Raw genomic sequence first — 18,852 nt, 5'->3', positions numbered from 1 at the left:
AACTGTTTACGGTTATGATCAATTACACCCCTGAAATTTTACACGTATGTGCAAAATGCCCCCTGAATTTGAAAAATTAAAAAAAATTCTAGAAAAATATTAAAAAATTCTGGAAAAATGAAAAATCAAAAAAAAAAATTGAAAAAAAATATTAAAAAATTTTGGAAAATTGAAAAATTAATAAAAATGAAAAAAATCTGGAAAAATTAATAAAAATAAAAAAAATCTGAAAAAATTAATAAAAATAAAATAATCTAATAAAATGAAAAATAATGAAAAAATTCTGAAAAAAATAAAAAAGATTAAAAAATTCTAGAAAAAAATAAAATTTCTAAATTTCTAAAAAAATTAAAATTCTGGAAAAATGAAATTTTCGAAATTTAAAATTTTAATGAAATTCTGGAAAATAAAAATTCTGGAAATTCTCGAAAATAAAAATTCTGGAAAATAAATTTTAATGAAATTTTAAATTTTCGAAAATAAAAATGAAATTCTGGAAAAAAGAAATTTTAATGAAAAATTTTCGAAATTTTTGAAATTTTCATTAGTATTTCTCAAAAATTTTCCGGGAATTTTTGTGTATTTATAAACCGAGAATAAGGGAAAAAATATGAAAAATATGTGTATTTATAAACCGAGCTTAGGTTTTTTTATGTATTTTTCGAAATTTCGAAATTTTTATTAGTATTTTTTCCGGGAATTTTTGTGTATTTATAAACCGGGAACTTTTTGTGTATTTATAAACCGAGAATAAGGGAAAAAATACACTGAAAAAACCTAAGCTCGACATATATACTAATCAAAATTTCGGAATTTCGAAAAATACATTTTTTCCAGAATTTCGAAATTTCGACATATATACTAATCAAAATATTTTTTATTTTCCAGAATTTTTTCATTATTTTTAATATTATTAGATTATTTTATTTTTTTAATCATTTTTTATTTTTATTAATTTTTTCAGAATTTTTAAATTTTTTCAATTTTTTTTTTAATTTTTCCAGAATTTTTAAATTTTTTCAGATTTTTTTATTTTTATTAATTTTTCCAGATTTTTTTCATTTTTATTAATTTTTCAATTTTCCAAAATTTTTTAATATTTTTTTCAATTTTTTTTATTGATTTTTAATTTTTCCAAAATTTTTTAATATTTTTCTAGAATTTTTTTTAATTTTTCAAGTTCAGGGGGCATTTTGCACATAAGTGTAAAATTTCATGGGTGTAATTGATCATAACCGTAAACAGTTAACAGAAAAATTGACGGAGGGGGTAAATTGATTAACGTTATGCAATTTCAGGGGGGTAATTGATGTTTCGTTAACTACAGGAGGTATTTGACAAACCTTATAATTTTGAGGGGGAAATTGCCTATTTACTCTAAAAAAAAATATTGAGGTTTTATTGGAGCTATAACAGTATATAGACGCTCACTCATCGAGCTGTGGCTGGCGTTGAATCACAACGAGCAGTGAAAGAAGTGGTGTGACCATGTCTTCCTCCTCCTCAGTGCGACCGAATGCCGCCGGTGCCGTTGGTTCGAAGAAGAAGCTAAGTTTCTTTGCGAACGCGATGAAACGAAAAGACAGCTTCATTCAACTTTTCGCAATGACTGGAATTCTTCTCTTAAGCATGAAATCTTTGGGACAAAAGTACCGAATCCATGGACTCCAAGAGGATACTCATGATCTGAGGGAAGAACATGATTCACTCACCGATCGTATGAAAAACATCAAGACTTCATTGCTTCACGAAGCTTCTCAAGATTCTACTGGTCTCTTCGCTTCTCGCCTTCGTAGTCTCTTCAATGAATAGCAATGATTCTTCTTCCCGTGAGTTCTTTCTCTGCTGCATGATTTCTCTGTTCCACCTTTTAAATTGCTGTCGTAGTAACTGATAATGGAAACTAGGGTTTTGAAACTAGGTGCTAGGAATATAGTGTAGTTTTCTTGTTGAGGATGCTTGATGATTGTACTACTAGCGTGCGTGACTGCAATTTGCATTCAATTTGAATGTAATTTTCTTTCTGAAGGAATAAAGAAAGAACAGAAACGAGGGTTGTAGGTGTCCTGAAACCTAGCAGATTCATGAATTTTTACATTTAGTCATTCAAATCTTCTTACATTTATATTATCATGATAAGCGCCTCTGTATAAGTTATTTCTATAACAAAAGATGAAATAAAATAAAATTATTTTTGTATAAGCTACAAGGATGTTTTCAAAAATTATCTTGGAGAGCTTATGAAAATAAGTTGAAAACAGCTTATGAAAGCTGCTCCCGTAATTTCTCCCTAACAGTCTTACAGGCGTTCATGCTAGTAGATAAGCTCAAATAAACCAATCCAAACAGGCCCTAAGTGACCTTGTTAGTGCTGCTTAGTTTCTGTTGTCAAATCATTGTTGTTTCCACTGCACATCAACAGCACCAAGTTTCTTCATTATGCAATAATTGGTAGGTTTGCAAATCCCAAGTTTGTTTTATTTTGTGCTGTGGCGACATGGTTTCAACCTTTGCAGTTGTTGAGTTTATTTGGGATATATGTCCTTAGTTTGAATCCCTAATCCACATTCATATCTGAACTTAATTAAGTATTTGGAAACATTAATGAATCGGTCCATCTGTGAAAACCACCAATACTTGACTCAAATATATATCAAAGTTTCTGAATTTGGTTTATTCTTTATCATAGGTTTCTTTTGTAACTACTTTTTCTGTGCACCTTGAAACCATAAATAAACAAGTAAATCTCCACTCTTTGATTTGGTCAGTTTGCTCTGTCTTTGCCAATAGTTTATTTGTTTGGCTTGATAAATGCCCCTTTTTCCATATGTTCTCACACGGTTGCACACATAGCACACCACTTCACCTCAAATTCTCTTTTGTTAGTACTAGGAGGACTTAAATAACTTTGTATCTTGACTCTAATCCTTAAAATTTATTTGTGGGCGACAGTTAGTGCCCCATCATTGTTTTTTCTTGATATAGGATGATGTGGCTCACAGAAGTCCACCTCAACATGATCCCATGGCACTAGAGGCACGCACGCCAATGAGTTTTTTTACATAGCTAAAACCCTCCCCTCCTCCCCCCTTCCCTGCCACCCCATCTCCCTCGTCATCCCTCTTCCTCTTCTCTTCCACTTCCCCTTCCTTGCCTGTATCTTACCAGTAAACAAAAATGTAGCTTTTTCAACCAATAATTTTTCTGTAATTTTCCCTAAAATAAATTATCATTGTAGCATGTACGCAGCATTAGGCCATGCTCACACCAGGAGGGCAAATAAAACCAATTTTATTCAACCCCCTTCAGGTGGGTCTTTGCCATTTCACTCTCACTTTGTATTGGTTGTCGATTTTTGCATTAATTTTATCCTTGTCACTCATGATGGAGCTTTCGAATCGAGGTTTCAATTCCATGCATTTTGTTTTGAATATTCAATTGGAAACCTTTCCCAGAGGCTTAAGGTTATGAACCATCCTTATTGAAAAACTAATTGGGAATGGGAAGGAGGGTGGGGAGAGTTTTGCTAATTGTAACAAAAATGGCGTATCCGTTTGTGAGTCTTTGCTCTATGGTGCCACATGATCAGGGATTGAAAGCAATTACTATAAAATTAGGGACAAAACCTATTCTTTTTTTTAAGGATCAAAACTGATACCCTAGTGTTACAGGGATAAAAATGTTGTTTAAACTGTTATGATAAATTATTTAGCGTTGGGTATACCGTATCAGTGTATTACTGTAACTGTAACAGGTTTGCCATCCACTAATTTGGAGCTCAATTTGAGATCCAAAAGTTGTCTGGATGCCCCTAATCACTAGTGTTTGTCTGGGTGTAGATGTTATTTCAATTTAAACTTGGTGAGATGACCCGCTTAGAGTAAGACGCTCATTAAAGCATAGAAAATAAAAATGCCAATTATTTAATTGGTAGGAAAATAATTTATACTTTTTTTTTTATTGCATGAGGTTTGCTATGTTGATTAATCAACTTTGCAATATTATGTCATGTATTAAGTTCACAAATAGACTGTTTACTTCTAAATTTATCTTTATAAACTAGACATGGTTTTCACTGGGTTTCCTTTATCACGGGCTATTAGACTATTTCTTTCTCGTGCTTATGCAGTTATTCGCCATAGATACCCCACATAAGACGATTACCATCTTTTCTTTACTGGTGGTCACCCCAGCTTTCTCCCTAATATTTGTATTCTTAATTGTCTGTTCTTAAATATAGACAACAATCAGATGTTTTTTAATTTGGCAAGGTTGACTACATGGATTAATCAACTTTCACAATATTAGGTACTGAATTATGTCTACAAATTACATTAGATCATTTACTTGATTACTTCTAAATCTCTTAATAATTTGGCTTTAGTTTTCTTTGGTTTTCCGTAATCTCTGACTATTATACTACTATCATCTACTTGTTTAACTCTCCTTACTCCTGCTTATCTGGTTATTTTGCACACATACCCATATGACGTTACACGATTACCATATTTTCTACAATGAGTCAACCCCAGCTTTGTCCCTAGTATTTGTATTCTTATTCTTACATACTGTTGTGTAGACACCTGTCTATCATACCATTTTCATCTCTGCAACTTTGATCTTATTTTCTTTTTTAATTCTTTGCCACTCCAGTTTTAGCTTCACAATATATTTGTTTTGTGTTGTGAAATTTCTTTTAAACAATGGTGCTTTTATATTTCAAATTACAATTGAAGTTTTTTGCTTCAACCACCCTACTTGGATACTAGGATCGACATATCTTTGCATCGCAACTTTTGTATGATTGATCTAAGGTATTTGAAATGCAAGACTTGTTATACTGTTTGTTTATGAATTTCTTCCCATAAGGTAGGATTAACGTGTATCGTACTAAACTTGCATTCTACATATTATACTCGATTTTGGGTTGGGATCCTCTCTCATAAGAAATAGAGGGCTCCATTTGACGAGATAAAGATACAAAAAGTTTGAAGAGACCCATGTATACAAGTAGTTTTAAAATTTGCTCCTAATCTCACATTTATGTCTTTCTCTCTCATAAATGGAGTCTTCCATTTCTTTTGGGAAATGAAAGAAGATATTGACCTCTCTGTTTTAGTTTTATTTAGACAAAAATCATGTTGTCTCTTGCTTTTGATTTGTTTTTTCTATAGTTCAAGTACTATACATTGGCTGTGTAAAACCTTTTTTTCTATAGAAATCTATCAGATTTCTATAGTTCAGATTTCATTATTGGCTTGTCACAACTTAGTGATTTGTCTTGATTTGGTTGTGGGGACATTTTATGTGGAATCATGTGTGTGTTCGAACCTGGATTGCCGCTTCCCGGTGAGTTGAATCCCCGTGTGTGTTTGTTTGAGTATGTGTTGGACACTAGGTTAATAGCTAAATTAAAAAAATGTTGAATTGTTCTTTTTTTCCCTTGGAAGCGCATGGAAGCGCTAATGATATGTGGGAGAGGATGGCTCATGAGATTAAGAAGGTGGCAAAAGAGACGTTGGGAGAATCTAGAGGTTTTGGACCTAGGGGTAAAGAATCTTGGTGGTGGAATGACAGTGTTCAGAGTAAAGTTCGGATCAAGAGAGTTTGTTTTAAAGATTGGTCTAAGTGTAAAAATGCCGAAACTTGGGATAAATATAAAATAGCTAGGAAAGAGGCTAAGAAGGCGGTGAGCGAAGCGAGAACTCAAGCATTTGAAGGATTATACAAATCTTTAGGTACCAAGGAGGGGGAGAAATCTATATACAAGCTTGCGAAGGGACGAGAACGAAAGACAAGAGACCTGGACCAAATGAAGTGTATTAAGGATGAAGAGGGTAGAGTTTGGGTGCAAGAAAGAGATATTAAGGATAGATGGAAGAAGTATTTCCACAACTTATTTAATGTAGGATATGAGATCTTACCAGACTCTTACAGGTTAGACATCAGGGAGGAGGACCGAAACTATAACTATTATCGTCGGATTCAGGAGCACGAGGTGAAAGAAGCGTTGAAAAGGATGAGTAATGGCAAGGCAGTTGGGCCGGACAACATACCTATCGAAGTGTGGAAAAGTCTTGGCGATAGAGGAATTGTGTGGCTCACAAAACTTTTCAACGAGATTATGAGGACGAAGAAAATGCCAGACGAGTGGAGAAGAAGCACCTTAATTCCAATCTATAAGAACAAGGGGGATATACAACATTGCGCGAATTATAGGGGAATTAAGCTAATGAGTCATACCATGAAGTTATGGGAAAGGGTAATTGAGCGCAGACTAAGAAAAGAGACTCACGTTACGGATAACCAATTTGGTTTTATGCCTGGGAGGTCGACTATGGAAGCGATTTACTTACTTCGACGCGTGATGGAGCGATACCGGACGGATAAAAAAGACTTACACTTAGTTTTCATTGATTTGGAGAAGGCGTATGATAGAGTACCTATAGAGATTTTGTGGAAAGTCCTGGAGAAGAAAGGGGTGAGGATTGCCTATATTAGAGCTATCCAGGATATGTATGAGGGGGCTTCGACTAGTGTGAGGACGCAGGATGGGGATACCGTAGATTTTCCCATAACAATAGGACTGCACCAAGGGTCAACCCTAAGTCCTTATCTTTTTACTTTAGTTTTGGATGTGCTGACGGAACACGTCCAAGAGTTAGCACCGAGATGTATGCTTTTTGCAGATGATGTAGTCTTGCTTGGTGAGTCGAGGGAGGAGTTAAACGGGAAGCTAGAGACTTGGAGGCAAGCCTTAGAAGCGTATGGCTTCCGCCTGAGTAGAAGCAAGACGGAGTACATGGAATGTAACTTCAACAAAAGGAGAAGCGGGTCTACCTTGGAGGTGAAAGTTGGAGATCATATCATACCCCAAGTTACACGGTTTAGATATCTTGGGTCCATAGTACAAAATGACGGAGAAATAGAAGCTGATGTACATCATCGTATTCAAGCCGGGTGGTTGAAATGGGGAAGAGCCTCAGGTGTTTTGTGCGATAAGAAAGTACCACTTAAGCTGAAAGGAAAGTTCTATCGGACAGCAGTCAAACCGGCAATGTTGTATGGTATGGAGTGTTGGGCGGTTAAGAGCCAACACGAGAGTAAAGTAAGCGTAGCGAAGATGAGGATGTTGCGTTGGATGAGTGATAAGACTAGACAGGATAGGATTAGGAATGACACCATTAGAGAGAGAGAGAGTGGGGGTAGCACCTATAGTAGAAAAGTTGGTAGAAAATAGGCTTAGATGGTTTGGACATGTAGAGAGAAGACCCATAGATGCCGTTGTAAGAAGAGTAGATCAAATGGAGGAGAGTCAGGTTAAAAGAGGGAGAGGAAGACCTAAGAAAATCATTAGAGAAACCATTAGAAAAGATTTAGAGGTCAATGAATTGGATCCAAATATGATCTTTGATAGAACACTATGGCGTCATTTGATCCATATAGCTGACCCCACTTAGTGGGATAAGGCTTTTGGTTGTTGTTGTTCTTTTTTTCCCTTGATAATTGTGGTAGGGTCACTTTAAAGCAAAAATCTGATTTATATCAAGTCTTTAGGTGCATATCATATCAACCCCTATTTACTCCCACATTTTTTACATTCACATTAGGCTGTGGGTTGTGGACTTGTGGTTATCCAAATAGTTTTATGAGGTGGCATTTAACATGGGAAAGGCTAAAACTTTCCCACCATGGGAAAGTTCACTTTAGCCATTAGATTAATTGAAGAGTACAATCTTATCATACACTCTCAACACCATATTTCTTCTTTTACCCCTTCCACTATCCTTCTCTCCTCCCTTGCCAACAATTCTCTCTCCTCTGTGTCTCTTTCACGGTCACCACCACCAACAATTCTCCTTCAATCAGAATGAAGAAAAATCAAACAAAGTCTCATACTATACTACTAAGATTTTTTTCTTTACCAATGAAGATGCTATCACTTTCCCATTTATTCTATTAATAGAAAATGAGAATGAAGCGTTGCTGTCATTGTAGCTTTCATTCCCTTGACTCAAACAAGAATTCTTCATTCAACTCAATTGAGATTTTCGATTTTTTAATTTCACAACCGGAAGCGACGAATAAGGATAGATCGATAACCTTTAATTAGTTTTTTTTCTTCTTTCGTTGTTGCAGTTTTTGCTGATTTGATTCGATGTTACTGTTACACAAGTTGATTTTGGTTGAATTCAATTGAATCGGAATTTTTTTCATTACAATTGCAACAATCATCATAATTATTCACTTTAGCTGAGAGTGTGAAAGAGAGAAGGGTGTGTTTGTTGCTGGCGCCGGAGGAGAGAAAGTGGTGAAAGGTGTAAAAGAAATAATCCAGTATTGGAAGTGTATGATAATATTGTGCTCTTCAATTAATCCAATGGCTAAAGTGAACTTTCCCATGGTGAGAAAGTTTTAGGCTTTCCCATGTTAAATGCCACCGTTTTATGAACATTAAAGATGTCAGTGTGGTAGTAATATGCTGGCTATAAATCTCCTGTCATGTAAAGTTTGGATTTGAAGGAATATGATTTTTATAATGCACGAGCAAGGATGAATCTATCCTTAATTTGATTTGAAATATGGTAATTTTAATTTATGAAGTTCAAACTTAGTTTTACTTTATGCAGTTCAAAGTTATCATGCGGTTTTGAGAAAATTTATCGTCAATGTGATTTGTCAAGAAACAATTTAACATAAAAAAACATTAGTGTGGGGGTGTCTAGCATGAATCTTTGTATAGTGTTGTGTTATTTGAACAACCATTTCAACAGAACTTATGAGACAACTATTGATTTACAAAGAAAATGATATATTGACACATAAACCAAAGTAATAGAGAGAAAAATTAAAAACATAATGTGAGTATGATAAAGAAAATTGTCACAAAGGTTGTCAAAAAATGGTTGTATAGATATAATTTCTCCTTTGTATAATGTGTATGGTTGGACTGTGGCATTAAAAGTAGAAGACCATATGAATATGAATGACACTTTGACTGCGAAGATCACGGGAACATTGCTAGCTGTATTTGTTTTTCACTTATGACTAATGAGTAATAAGCAGTCGCCATTGGTTTTTGGATACAGAATAATTCCTGACAACGTGTGTCAGCTCTTGTAAATTTTTGTTCACACGGTCTGGACATGTGCATTCATCAGTATGTGGAAAAAATTTAAATACTATTTACTCAAGTTTTATGACATATAACGACGAATCACTGCATGTTTGCAATTAGGCAATTATAGTGAGTTTGATTAAACTATGGTGGGATCACATGGTTTTTTCTAAAGCTTCAAAGTTCAAAGCATAATTTTACTGTCGGTCGATCCAAATATGCACGTAGTGTGTGTTTAGAAGGTCTAATTTATGCTATGGCCCTCTCGCAAGTGTTGGGCAATCTTGTGGTAAATGGATCCTTATCCTTACAACTTACAGGCAGCTTTCGACCAAAAAAAAAAACTTACAGGCAGCTATAAGAAAGAGAAAGAGAGGAATAAATTGAATGGAGTTCAGATACATTAATTGATTGACACACCACAAGATCGTAGTGAAAAAATGTATCATGATCTATAAGTTAAGATAAATTAATTATTCTATGAATTTAATACGTAAATTTTTTCGTATAATAGGGATTAGAGAGAGTATTTGATATTCATATTCTATTACTAATGCATATACCTATTAAACCTCAACTCCGAGAGTAATGCAAATTTATTATTTTGTTAGAAATTAAACATGTTTAGATGGAGGGGGGTGGCTTGGGAACGAGTAGAGAAAAGGGGAGGGAGAGGGGTTACAGGATAGAAAGAGAGAAGTTACGACAAAATAAAAAATACAAATTATTTAATTTTTTTTGTGTGTGTCTAATAGCGTGAATCTTGTGACCACACTCGAATTTTCTCAAGATAATTGATTTTTGCCCTTGTAAGTAGATATTTGTTGACTATCCTACAAAAAAATTTTGTTGACTCCCTTGTTGTAGCTTTTGTAACAAGCTCCTAATTGGTGTCAATTTCGTACAAAGAACAAGACAAAACATTTATGTGTCTCCAAACTCAATTCATGCTCGTTTTTCTTTATTGTTGTTGTCATATTGATATTGCTTAGCTGATATTTATTGGATCATCATCTGCTTGAGTCACATTCTAGATGTGCAGGCTTGAGTGTGAGAAGGATATCTTAAAAAATCGATATTGGATGAAGTATGACCTAAAAATGAGTTTAAAAATTAGAGATATTCTTTACTTTACGAGTGAGTTTTACGGAGATCGAGTTAGGATTAGAAATATTCCTTTTTAAAATATAGACATTATACCTTTAAAAAAATAATATAGATATTATGGGTATTATTACATTAAAACCTATTTTCATATTTATTTGCGAGTTTAATACTATCAATAGATCACTAAATCGTTTGTAACACTCAACTCAATTGTCGAGACTCGAGACTGTTAGGTTGTACATGTTTTACCAAGTTCGAACATGAGACTTCATAGTTTTGTGGGTCCCCAAACTCAATTCATACTTGCTTGTCATTTGCTTACAAACTTAAATAAATTTCTTTAAAAAATAATATCAGTAAAATATACCGAGAGTATAGAAAATCTATCGGATAAGTGACCTTGGAGGCTTCTCTTGAGTTGTTTGAAACAAGAAGTCGCATGTGTTGGCGAATCACCGTGCCTCGCCCGTAAGAATGAAAACAAACAAAAACATTTCCCCACCTAGTCACACACAGTTGCAGGTTGTAAAGGAAAGCCATGTGGAAGACAAACCCACTATAATTAACCTTCTTTTGTGGACCCCACGACCGACACTCCCCATTTCATTTCCACCCTTTGAAGCAAAAACATTATTATTATTATTTGTCCAATAGTATATCCTTCCAAATGAATCCCCTTCAATTTTCCCTCTCTTTTATTTTAACATTTTTCACACTTTAATAGATAGCAGTACACATCACTCCTTAGTCCCTTCTTGCACCGCACCTCCCTAATCATTTCTGACCCCTCCCCCACCTCTTTTAAAAGTCTCTTTCTCTCTCTCTCTCTCCCCAATTAACATTTACAACTATTTAGAGTAAGCATTGCCGCGTAGAGAGGCAAGAGTTTTGTTAGTTAAGTGTGTGGGAGCAAAATGACTCTCAATTTAGCTGCTGTTGGAGCCTTGCTTCTATGTGTTGCTACTTCTTTGTTTCACATTACTTCAGCTGAAGATCCTTATAAATTCTTCAACTGGAATGTTACTTACGGTGACATTTACCCACTTGGAGTTCGTCAAAGGGTACGTGTGTTTCATTTCAAATCAAATCTCAATCTCACTCACTTTCTCATGCTTTTGTTTTCTTCCTATATTTTATGTTTCAATTTCATAACACTAACTCCATTTTTTTTTATTTAATTTTTACAGGGTATATTGATCAATGGGCAATTTCCTGGTCCAGACATTCATTCTGTTACAAACGACAACCTCATTATCAATGTCTTCAACAGTTTGAATGAACCCTTTCTCATCTCATGGTACAAGCTCTTTTTCTCTGTTCAAATATTTACATTATTAGCACTTTCAATCTACCATTTTAAAATTGATTTATAAGTAACAATATAAAACTCAAAGCACAAAAAGTTAATTAAAACCAAATAATCATGTGATTAGTGTTGACACACTTAAGGGTATGTTTGTTTGATGCTGATGTGGATTGGATTTATCTATCAAAATGAAAAAGGCAATTCTCCACTTTGAATGTTTGTTATATGACTCTAGCTAAATAGTGGCAGCACTAAAGTCTCCCATGTGCTGGATCAAATGTGTGGACACTAGACACGGATCCAGATCTGGTTCACTTGTTTTTTCATTCTTATTTATTTTTGTCACATTTTTTTCCTTTCTAAAAGAGCAAAAGCACATGATTATGGTACTTAATGGAATTAGGTATTAATGTTACTAGTTGGGAGGGATAATCTAATTCATATCTTTGGACTAACAAGAAAGCAACCATTATGGCATATTGTCGGAATTATGTGGTAGAAGAAACTACTCCTAAGGTACCGATTGAATTGAAGAGAGTAAAGTTTCCAGAAGTAGTTGTTGTAGTTGGTCGTTATGTAATGTAAGGTTGAAAAAAACGCAACACTTACGCTTTACATTATGGCCCATCCATAATCCATCATCAATTAACCTTTTACTATTTTCGTTGGCTGTTAGCTTGCTGGAATCCATTATAGCTTACCACCTACTCCATCTCGGTTTGTCCAAAATCACATGCGCCACTTTTTAAATGTTTTAATTTTAAAAAAAGTTACTAAAATTATTTGTTAAAAAAAGTTTTTTAATTTAGAAATTATTTTCATAAACTTTTTAAATACTCCCTCCGTCCCGCAATAGATGACCCATTTGAAAATGTGCAATTTTGACCTAACTTACTTTGACCGTATTTTTCTACTAATATACAAAGATAAATAATATCATATAAGATGTCGTTAGATTCGTCTCAATGAATATTGTCAAAATATCAAATTTTCATAATTTTCTCTAATATATTATTCAAGATATTTAAGCTCAAAGTTATGCATTGACATGCGTAATAAGGTCAACTGTGTCAAGTATTATAGGAAGGAGGGAGTAGTAAACAGTTATGATAAGTGAGGGTGAATCTGTTAATGAAAGTTTACAAGCACAGTACTTTTTTATGATTGTAAAAATAGTACGTAATTTTTTTTTTATTACTGTATTACATGAATTTAGTGGTAGATTTTTTGTTCCTGAGCCCAAAGGGCAATTGTAGATATGGCAATGTGACAACAACTGAACCGTTTAAGAAATGTGGATTTAATTGAATGAAACCGCAGGAATGGGATCCAGCAGAGAAGGAACTCATTCGAAGATGGTGTTTCGGGAACAACATGCCCCATCCCACCAGGGAGGAACTTCACTTATATACTTCAAGTGAAGGATCAAATTGGAAGCTTTTACTACTTTCCATCTCTAGCATTTCAGAAAGCAGCTGGCGGTTTTGGAGGCATTAGGATACTCAGTAGGCCTAGAATTCCAGTTCCTTTCCCTGAACCAGCTGGAGATTACACTGTCCTTATTGGTGATTGGTACAAGTCCAACCATACGGTATGATACAATTAATTAACTTGCCTTCTTTTTATAGCTATTTCATTCTCATATATTCATTCACTAAACAATATGGTAATAATATTTATTTAAAGACAATTTTTCTTAAAATAATATATTTTAATGAGAAGAAATATTTTTAAATTAAATAAGTCAAATATTTTTATCGATCAAACGATCACGCTTGACTGACAACAAGAAAAATTACAATAAAAAAAATGGTACAAAAATTAAATTATATTTTTATTTTTTTGTCAAGTAGTCAGCGCTCACACATTTAAATGTGAAGAAGTGGGATGTCTGGGATTCGAACTCCGATGCATATAATATGTAATATCACTATCAGTTGAGTTAAACTTATGGAGATTCTATTTTCATTTCTTTATATGAATTTAAAAAGTTAAACTCACGGGATTCTATTTCCATTTCTTTATACGAATTTAAGAAATGGTACAAAAATTAAGTTCTATTTTCATTTCTTTATATACCGTAGATTGTTTCAAACATAAGTAAGGAATGGATTCAAATGATCTGCAAGCTAGTAAAAAACAAGAACTACTCGACTTTTTGTGGTCTAGTCTCTATCATATAGTAGTCCCCACTCCCACCACATCTTTCTTTCATTTTTAAAATGAATTTTTTTACAAGGAATTTTTTAAAATGAACTACGCGTTCAATATTGGAAAATGTTACACAATCAAATACTATTTAGAAGTACTAGAAACTGAATTTTCAAAAAAAAGAAAAGAAAAAAGAGTACTAGAAACTGGTTTGCTGGCAAATTACGAAGTGGTTACAGTTTCATCCCCCAAATATTCTTACTAATGGTCAAAATTTGATTGGCGGCAATGAAACACATTTACTCGTTCATGACAAATTGCATTTGTTTTTTCATTCCATTTTGAGTTGTGTGCCAAGGGATAACCCTCCTCTTCTATCCGATCTGACTACGTATTTAATTGCCTCTTAAGCAAGTTGCCAAGCGGTGATCACTCATTAGAGACTTCTTGAATTTGAACTTTCAATGTAATACAGCGGGGACGACAGACACGCTGTGAATTTGATATTCACATAGCAAATGACTCATAAGCTAACTTATACGCTCATATTCCAACTATACTAGTACTAGTATTGAATCTGTAACGTTTGGCTAAACTGACTTATAAATATGAAAATACATACAATAATGTATTTAATTAATATTTTATTTTTCTGGATTTAGATTACAAGAATAAAATTGAGAGAAAAATGATAACCTACAAGTTTTAAGATACTTAAATTAACTTATAAAAATATGGGATAAGATAATATAATAAAGCTATAAATTTGTGAGAAAATGACAGATACTAATAGAGCCTTTTTTAATCATATGAATTTATAAGCTATAAAACTCAACTATTGTAAAACAAAAAAACCGGGTGCATGTGTTTTAAAGTTAATTTATGAGTGTAATTTTTACTATCGTAAGCATAAAAATGTTCTATATATGTATTTATTTATTTATTAATGTGTTACTACAGTAAAAAATATGTGTTGCTAGAATACGATAAATTAGTACTAGTATGTGTTTTTAAACGAGACAGTTTCTATGGTTATCCGGGTTCAAATTTTGTCCGTGAGTTTTCATGTGATGCTTATTACTTCTTCTGACAAAAAATAATTCATGCAAATTTTTTTTGTAACTTATTACTATTTCAGCCAAAAAAAAAAAAACTTCTTGCCTATCAACTTTTGTAAATTCCTTCTCTCAGAAAAAAAAACTTCTGTTAATTCCTTATATAAAAAAAAAAAACTGTTTTTTAATTTATTATTTAAAAAAACTTTTCTTGGCTAAAAAATACTATTGACTTCTACCTCTGCTGCCGCCCCATGGACACTGAGGGAGTATAAGTTTACTTATACTAGTACACTATTATTACATATTACGTATTAATACTAACTACCTCTATATCGAACAAAATGATACTCTTTGAAAACAATAAATCAATTACTTGAACTTTTGTGGATTAGTGCTATATTTTGACTTAAATTTTCTAATCTTATCAAATTTTAAATGAAGTTTTCTTTTTGTTGCTTAAAACAAAAATCACATCAAATTTGTGTATTTAAACCGGATGAAAAAATACATTCTAAATTATTATGTGATTCAACTTCAATTCTCCCAGTTCTGTAATCTGTAAGGAATTTATTAACATTATGTGGATGTTATGCAGACATTGAAAGCCCATCTTGATAAGGGAAAGAAGCTTCCTATACCTGATGGAGTCCTAATCAATGGTCGTGGACCTAATGGATTATCATTCAACGTTGAACAAGGTATGCAATAATTAAATTAAATAAAAAGAAAATGTTGTATTAAACACACAAATAAATAATCTTGTTTTAATGCTTATCACCATTTGTACACAACAGGAAAGACTTATAGACTTAGGATATCAAACGTGGGATTGCAACATTCCCTTAACTTTCGAATTCAAAACCACAAACTGAAGTTGGTAGAAGTGGAAGGAACACACACACTTCAAACCACGTACTCCTCACTTGATGTTCATGTGGGACAATCTTACTCAGTGCTAGTAACTGCTGATCAACCTTCTCAGGACTACTACATTGTGGCTTCCACAAGATTCTCCTCTAAGATTCTCACCACCACTGCGGTGCTTCGCTATAGCAACTCTGCAGGCGCAGTATCAGGCCCACCCCCTGGTGGACCTACAATCCAAGTTGATTGGTCTTTGAACCAAGCCCGCTCAATCAGGTATTTCACTTTTAAGCTGTTTTGAATAATATCTACATTGTTGTTTTACAAAATTAAGTATGTTTGAATATAAAAATTAACTAATTGAATCATTAATTTAGTATCTAAAATTCAACTATGAGCTCATATCGACTACTCCTTAACCACGGGGGTCTAGTGCAAGTGGTTCATGCACAGTTTGTATGAGTGCTGTAAATTCTAAGATACCGAATTCGATTCCTACTCTTTAAATAAATGACTACTCCTTACAACATATAATATTTATGTTGTTTGTATGATTCAGTTACAGTGCATGAAATGATTATTGTGACTCAAGCTATGATCCATAATTTCAGGACTAACCTTACAGCAAGTGGACCAAGGCCTAACCCACAAGGATCCTACCATTACGGTCTCATAAACACAACAAAGACAATCATTCTGGCTAGCTCTCCTGGTCAGGTTAATGGCAAGCAAAGATATGGAATAAACAGTGTGTCTTATGTTGTCCCAGACACGCCTCTTAAGCTCGCTGATTACTTCAAAATCTCCGGTGTTTTTCGCGTTGGAAGCATATCTGAGAGACCCACTGGTGGTGGCCTTTACCTTGACACATCTGTGATGCAAGCTGATTACAGATCTTTTGTTGAGATTGTCTTCCAAAACAACGAGAACATTGTTCAGAGCTATCATCTTGATGGCTACTCTTTCTTTGTTGTTGGGTGAGCACACTGCACATATATAACTTCTACTTATCCTTTCACTTTAATGCTCATTAGTTATTTACTTATATTTTTAAATATTACAATTTCTTTAAACAATCCTTATTTATTTGGCATTTGTAACTGTAACATGTTTTTTACTTTTGTAAAAGAAGTATATAAACTACCATGTTACTGATATTGTGTCTCTGGAATTTCTAAAATAACACTTTGTGACTTAAATTATTTCAATTGATATTGTGTCTCTGGTATTTCTAAAATTTATCACTTTGTGACTTAAATTATTTCAATGTGTAGTATGGATGGAGGACAGTGGACAACTTCTAGCAGAAACGGGTACAATCTTCGAGATGCAGTAGCGCGTTGCACCACTCAGGTGAGAATCATATTATATAGTTGTTATTGAGTAGAGTTAGTAATTCAGAATGCAAACGACCAGTTACTAGTTGGTTAGTTACTTACACGTTCAGTTTGTTGATTTACAACTACCTACCTAGCTGTCCTATACATAGTAGCAGTGTTTAATCGGTGTGTGAGACTCTTGAATAAAAATTTGTTTCTATATTTAACCTTTCCGGCTTTCTTTCTGTTATGTGAGATTCCCCAATTTTTGTTGTTTCTAACTGATGCAATATATGATTTTCAATTTTCTTAAAGGTATATCCCTATTCATGGACGGCTATTTATGTTGCACTTGACAACGTTGGAATGTGGAACTTGAGGACCGAGTTTTGGGCACGACAGTATCTTGGCCAACAATTTTATTTACGCGTTTACACAGCATCAACCTCAATCAGAGACGAGTTTCCTATTCCAAAGAATGCACGTCTCTGTGGTAGGGCAAGTGGGAGACATACCCGCCCCCTTTGAGCTAGCAAAGGTTTAAAAGCATCCATTCCATGCTTGAGAAGGCATTCTAGCTTTAGAGTCGTGAAAAGTAGTTAACTTATCTACTTCTATTTTTATTGTTTTGAGTGTTTCAAATATATATGTTGTGCTCCTGTCGTATCAAGAACGACCACCACGTTTGAGTCTGAAAGACCTCAGCTCGAGGTCACATTCTTTCCCAGCCGAAAAAGAATACTATATATGTTCCCTTTGTATTATCTAGAATCTTACCAGTATTATTATAAAGTATGGTGACAAGGATTGCAGAAGTTGGTATTTCACACTTAGCTAAGCAGCTGATTCATTTGATGTATTGAATATGGAACTCTATGAGTTTCGATTGCTATAATATACATATCCTTTTCACTTCCGCGGTGTCTTTTTGTAACAGCATATTGTGATTTTGAAGCTTAAGAGCCTGTTTGGTACCAAGTTTTTCTACCCACGTTTTCATAAAAGCACGGTAGCAATCCACTTTAACTCAAAAGCTCCAATTGCTAGCTTTTAAAAATCACGGCAATTTTTGCTTTGGAAATCCCCCAAACTTGCTTTTTTGCTTCCAAACTCAATCCCAAACAAGCACATAAGAGACCGAACTGAATCTGTATTGGTAACCACTGGCATATAATCGCAGACATAATAGTGGACATAAACAACAATATGATTTAATATTTGAACGTAACTTTGATACCTTCCGGCAGTGGTTTCTCCCTCATAAATATGTAATGCAAAGTGTAATGCGTATACTATATCATATAAATCAAAGTTTTCTGTGAAACACACTGCTACTATGTCAAAACTAACTAACGGTGACTAGTAGTAACAACTACGATTATCTTGATCCTCATATAGTTGAACCAACTGGTGATGGCAGTCTGGCACAAAACTCTTCTGTTTTTCTCTGCATATTAATTTAGGGGAGTTTGTCAAAAGAGGAGTGTTATTTGAACAACCAATTTGGTGACAACTTATTTGACAACCATATTTTACAAAGAAAAAAGTGGTATTGGTACGGAAACCATAGCAATAGAGAGATAAAGTAAAAAGTAATGTGAGTATGAGAGAGAAAGTTGTTGCAAAAATTGTCACTAAATGGATGTTCAAATATCATTTCTCTTGTCAAAATTGTTATAATTTATTTGGACTTTTGAAAGTTACGAATAAATTATGACAATTATTTTATAATTTATTATTTTATTTAGAAAATAGCAAATTTTATTTATATAAGTAACAATGTTGAGATGACTCTTTTGTTTCTTTTTTTTTGGACAAACATAAAATAAAAAGAGAAATACGACATTTAATTGTTTTAAAAATGGTTATACAAATACAATTGAGATTAGGTTATGAGTTCAAACCAACTTTATACAGACAATCAATTAA

At 33.6% G+C, this 18,852-nt stretch overlaps 2 protein-coding genes across 2 annotated transcripts; both read left to right on the top strand.

The window, feature by feature from the left end:
• The first annotated feature begins 1,488 nt into the window (after nucleotides 1-1,488).
• LOC146943061 (uncharacterized) lies at nucleotides 1,489-2,105 on the top strand. The gene has a single exon (XM_085757141.1). It carries the CDS (start codon nucleotides 1,489-1,491, stop codon nucleotides 1,810-1,812), a length of 324 nt encoding a protein of 107 aa, XP_085613267.1. The 3' UTR covers nucleotides 1,813-2,105.
• A 9,001-nt stretch (nucleotides 2,106-11,106) lies between these two features.
• LOC146943060 (protein SKU5 SIMILAR 14-like) lies at nucleotides 11,107-17,835 on the top strand. The gene is made up of 8 exons (XM_085757140.1): nucleotides 11,107-11,286; nucleotides 11,413-11,522; nucleotides 12,852-13,122; nucleotides 15,336-15,438; nucleotides 15,535-15,880; nucleotides 16,216-16,581; nucleotides 16,879-16,957; nucleotides 17,239-17,835. Exons 1-8 carry the CDS (start codon nucleotides 11,140-11,142, stop codon nucleotides 17,449-17,451), a joined length of 1,635 nt encoding a protein of 544 aa, XP_085613266.1. The 5' UTR covers nucleotides 11,107-11,139; the 3' UTR covers nucleotides 17,452-17,835.
• Nucleotides 17,836-18,852: the final 1,017 nt, after the last annotated feature.

Source organism: Medicago sativa, chromosome 3, assembly GCF_051527215.1.
Source record: "Medicago sativa cultivar Bolivia chromosome 3, Bolivia_mono, whole genome shotgun sequence".
Lineage (NCBI taxonomy): Eukaryota > Viridiplantae > Streptophyta > Magnoliopsida > Fabales > Fabaceae > Medicago > Medicago sativa.
This window is presented reverse-complemented; position numbering and strand designations above follow the sequence as displayed.

Bases quoted from the DNA above. Each gene is read 5' to 3' on its own strand.
- LOC146943061 (XM_085757141.1), top strand. From the start codon at position 1,489: ATGTCTTCCTCCTCCTCAGTGCGACCGAATGCCGCCGGTGCCGTTGGT.
- LOC146943060 (XM_085757140.1), top strand. From the start codon at position 11,140: ATGACTCTCAATTTAGCTGCTGTTGGAGCCTTGCTTCTATGTGTTGCT. The intron at 11,287-11,412 runs GTACGTGTGTTT...TAATTTTTACAG, and splicing joins CACTTGGAGTTCGTCAAAGG to GGTATATTGATCAATGGGCA. The intron at 15,439-15,534 runs GTATGCAATAAT...TGTACACAACAG, and splicing joins ATCATTCAACGTTGAACAAG to GAAAGACTTATAGACTTAGG.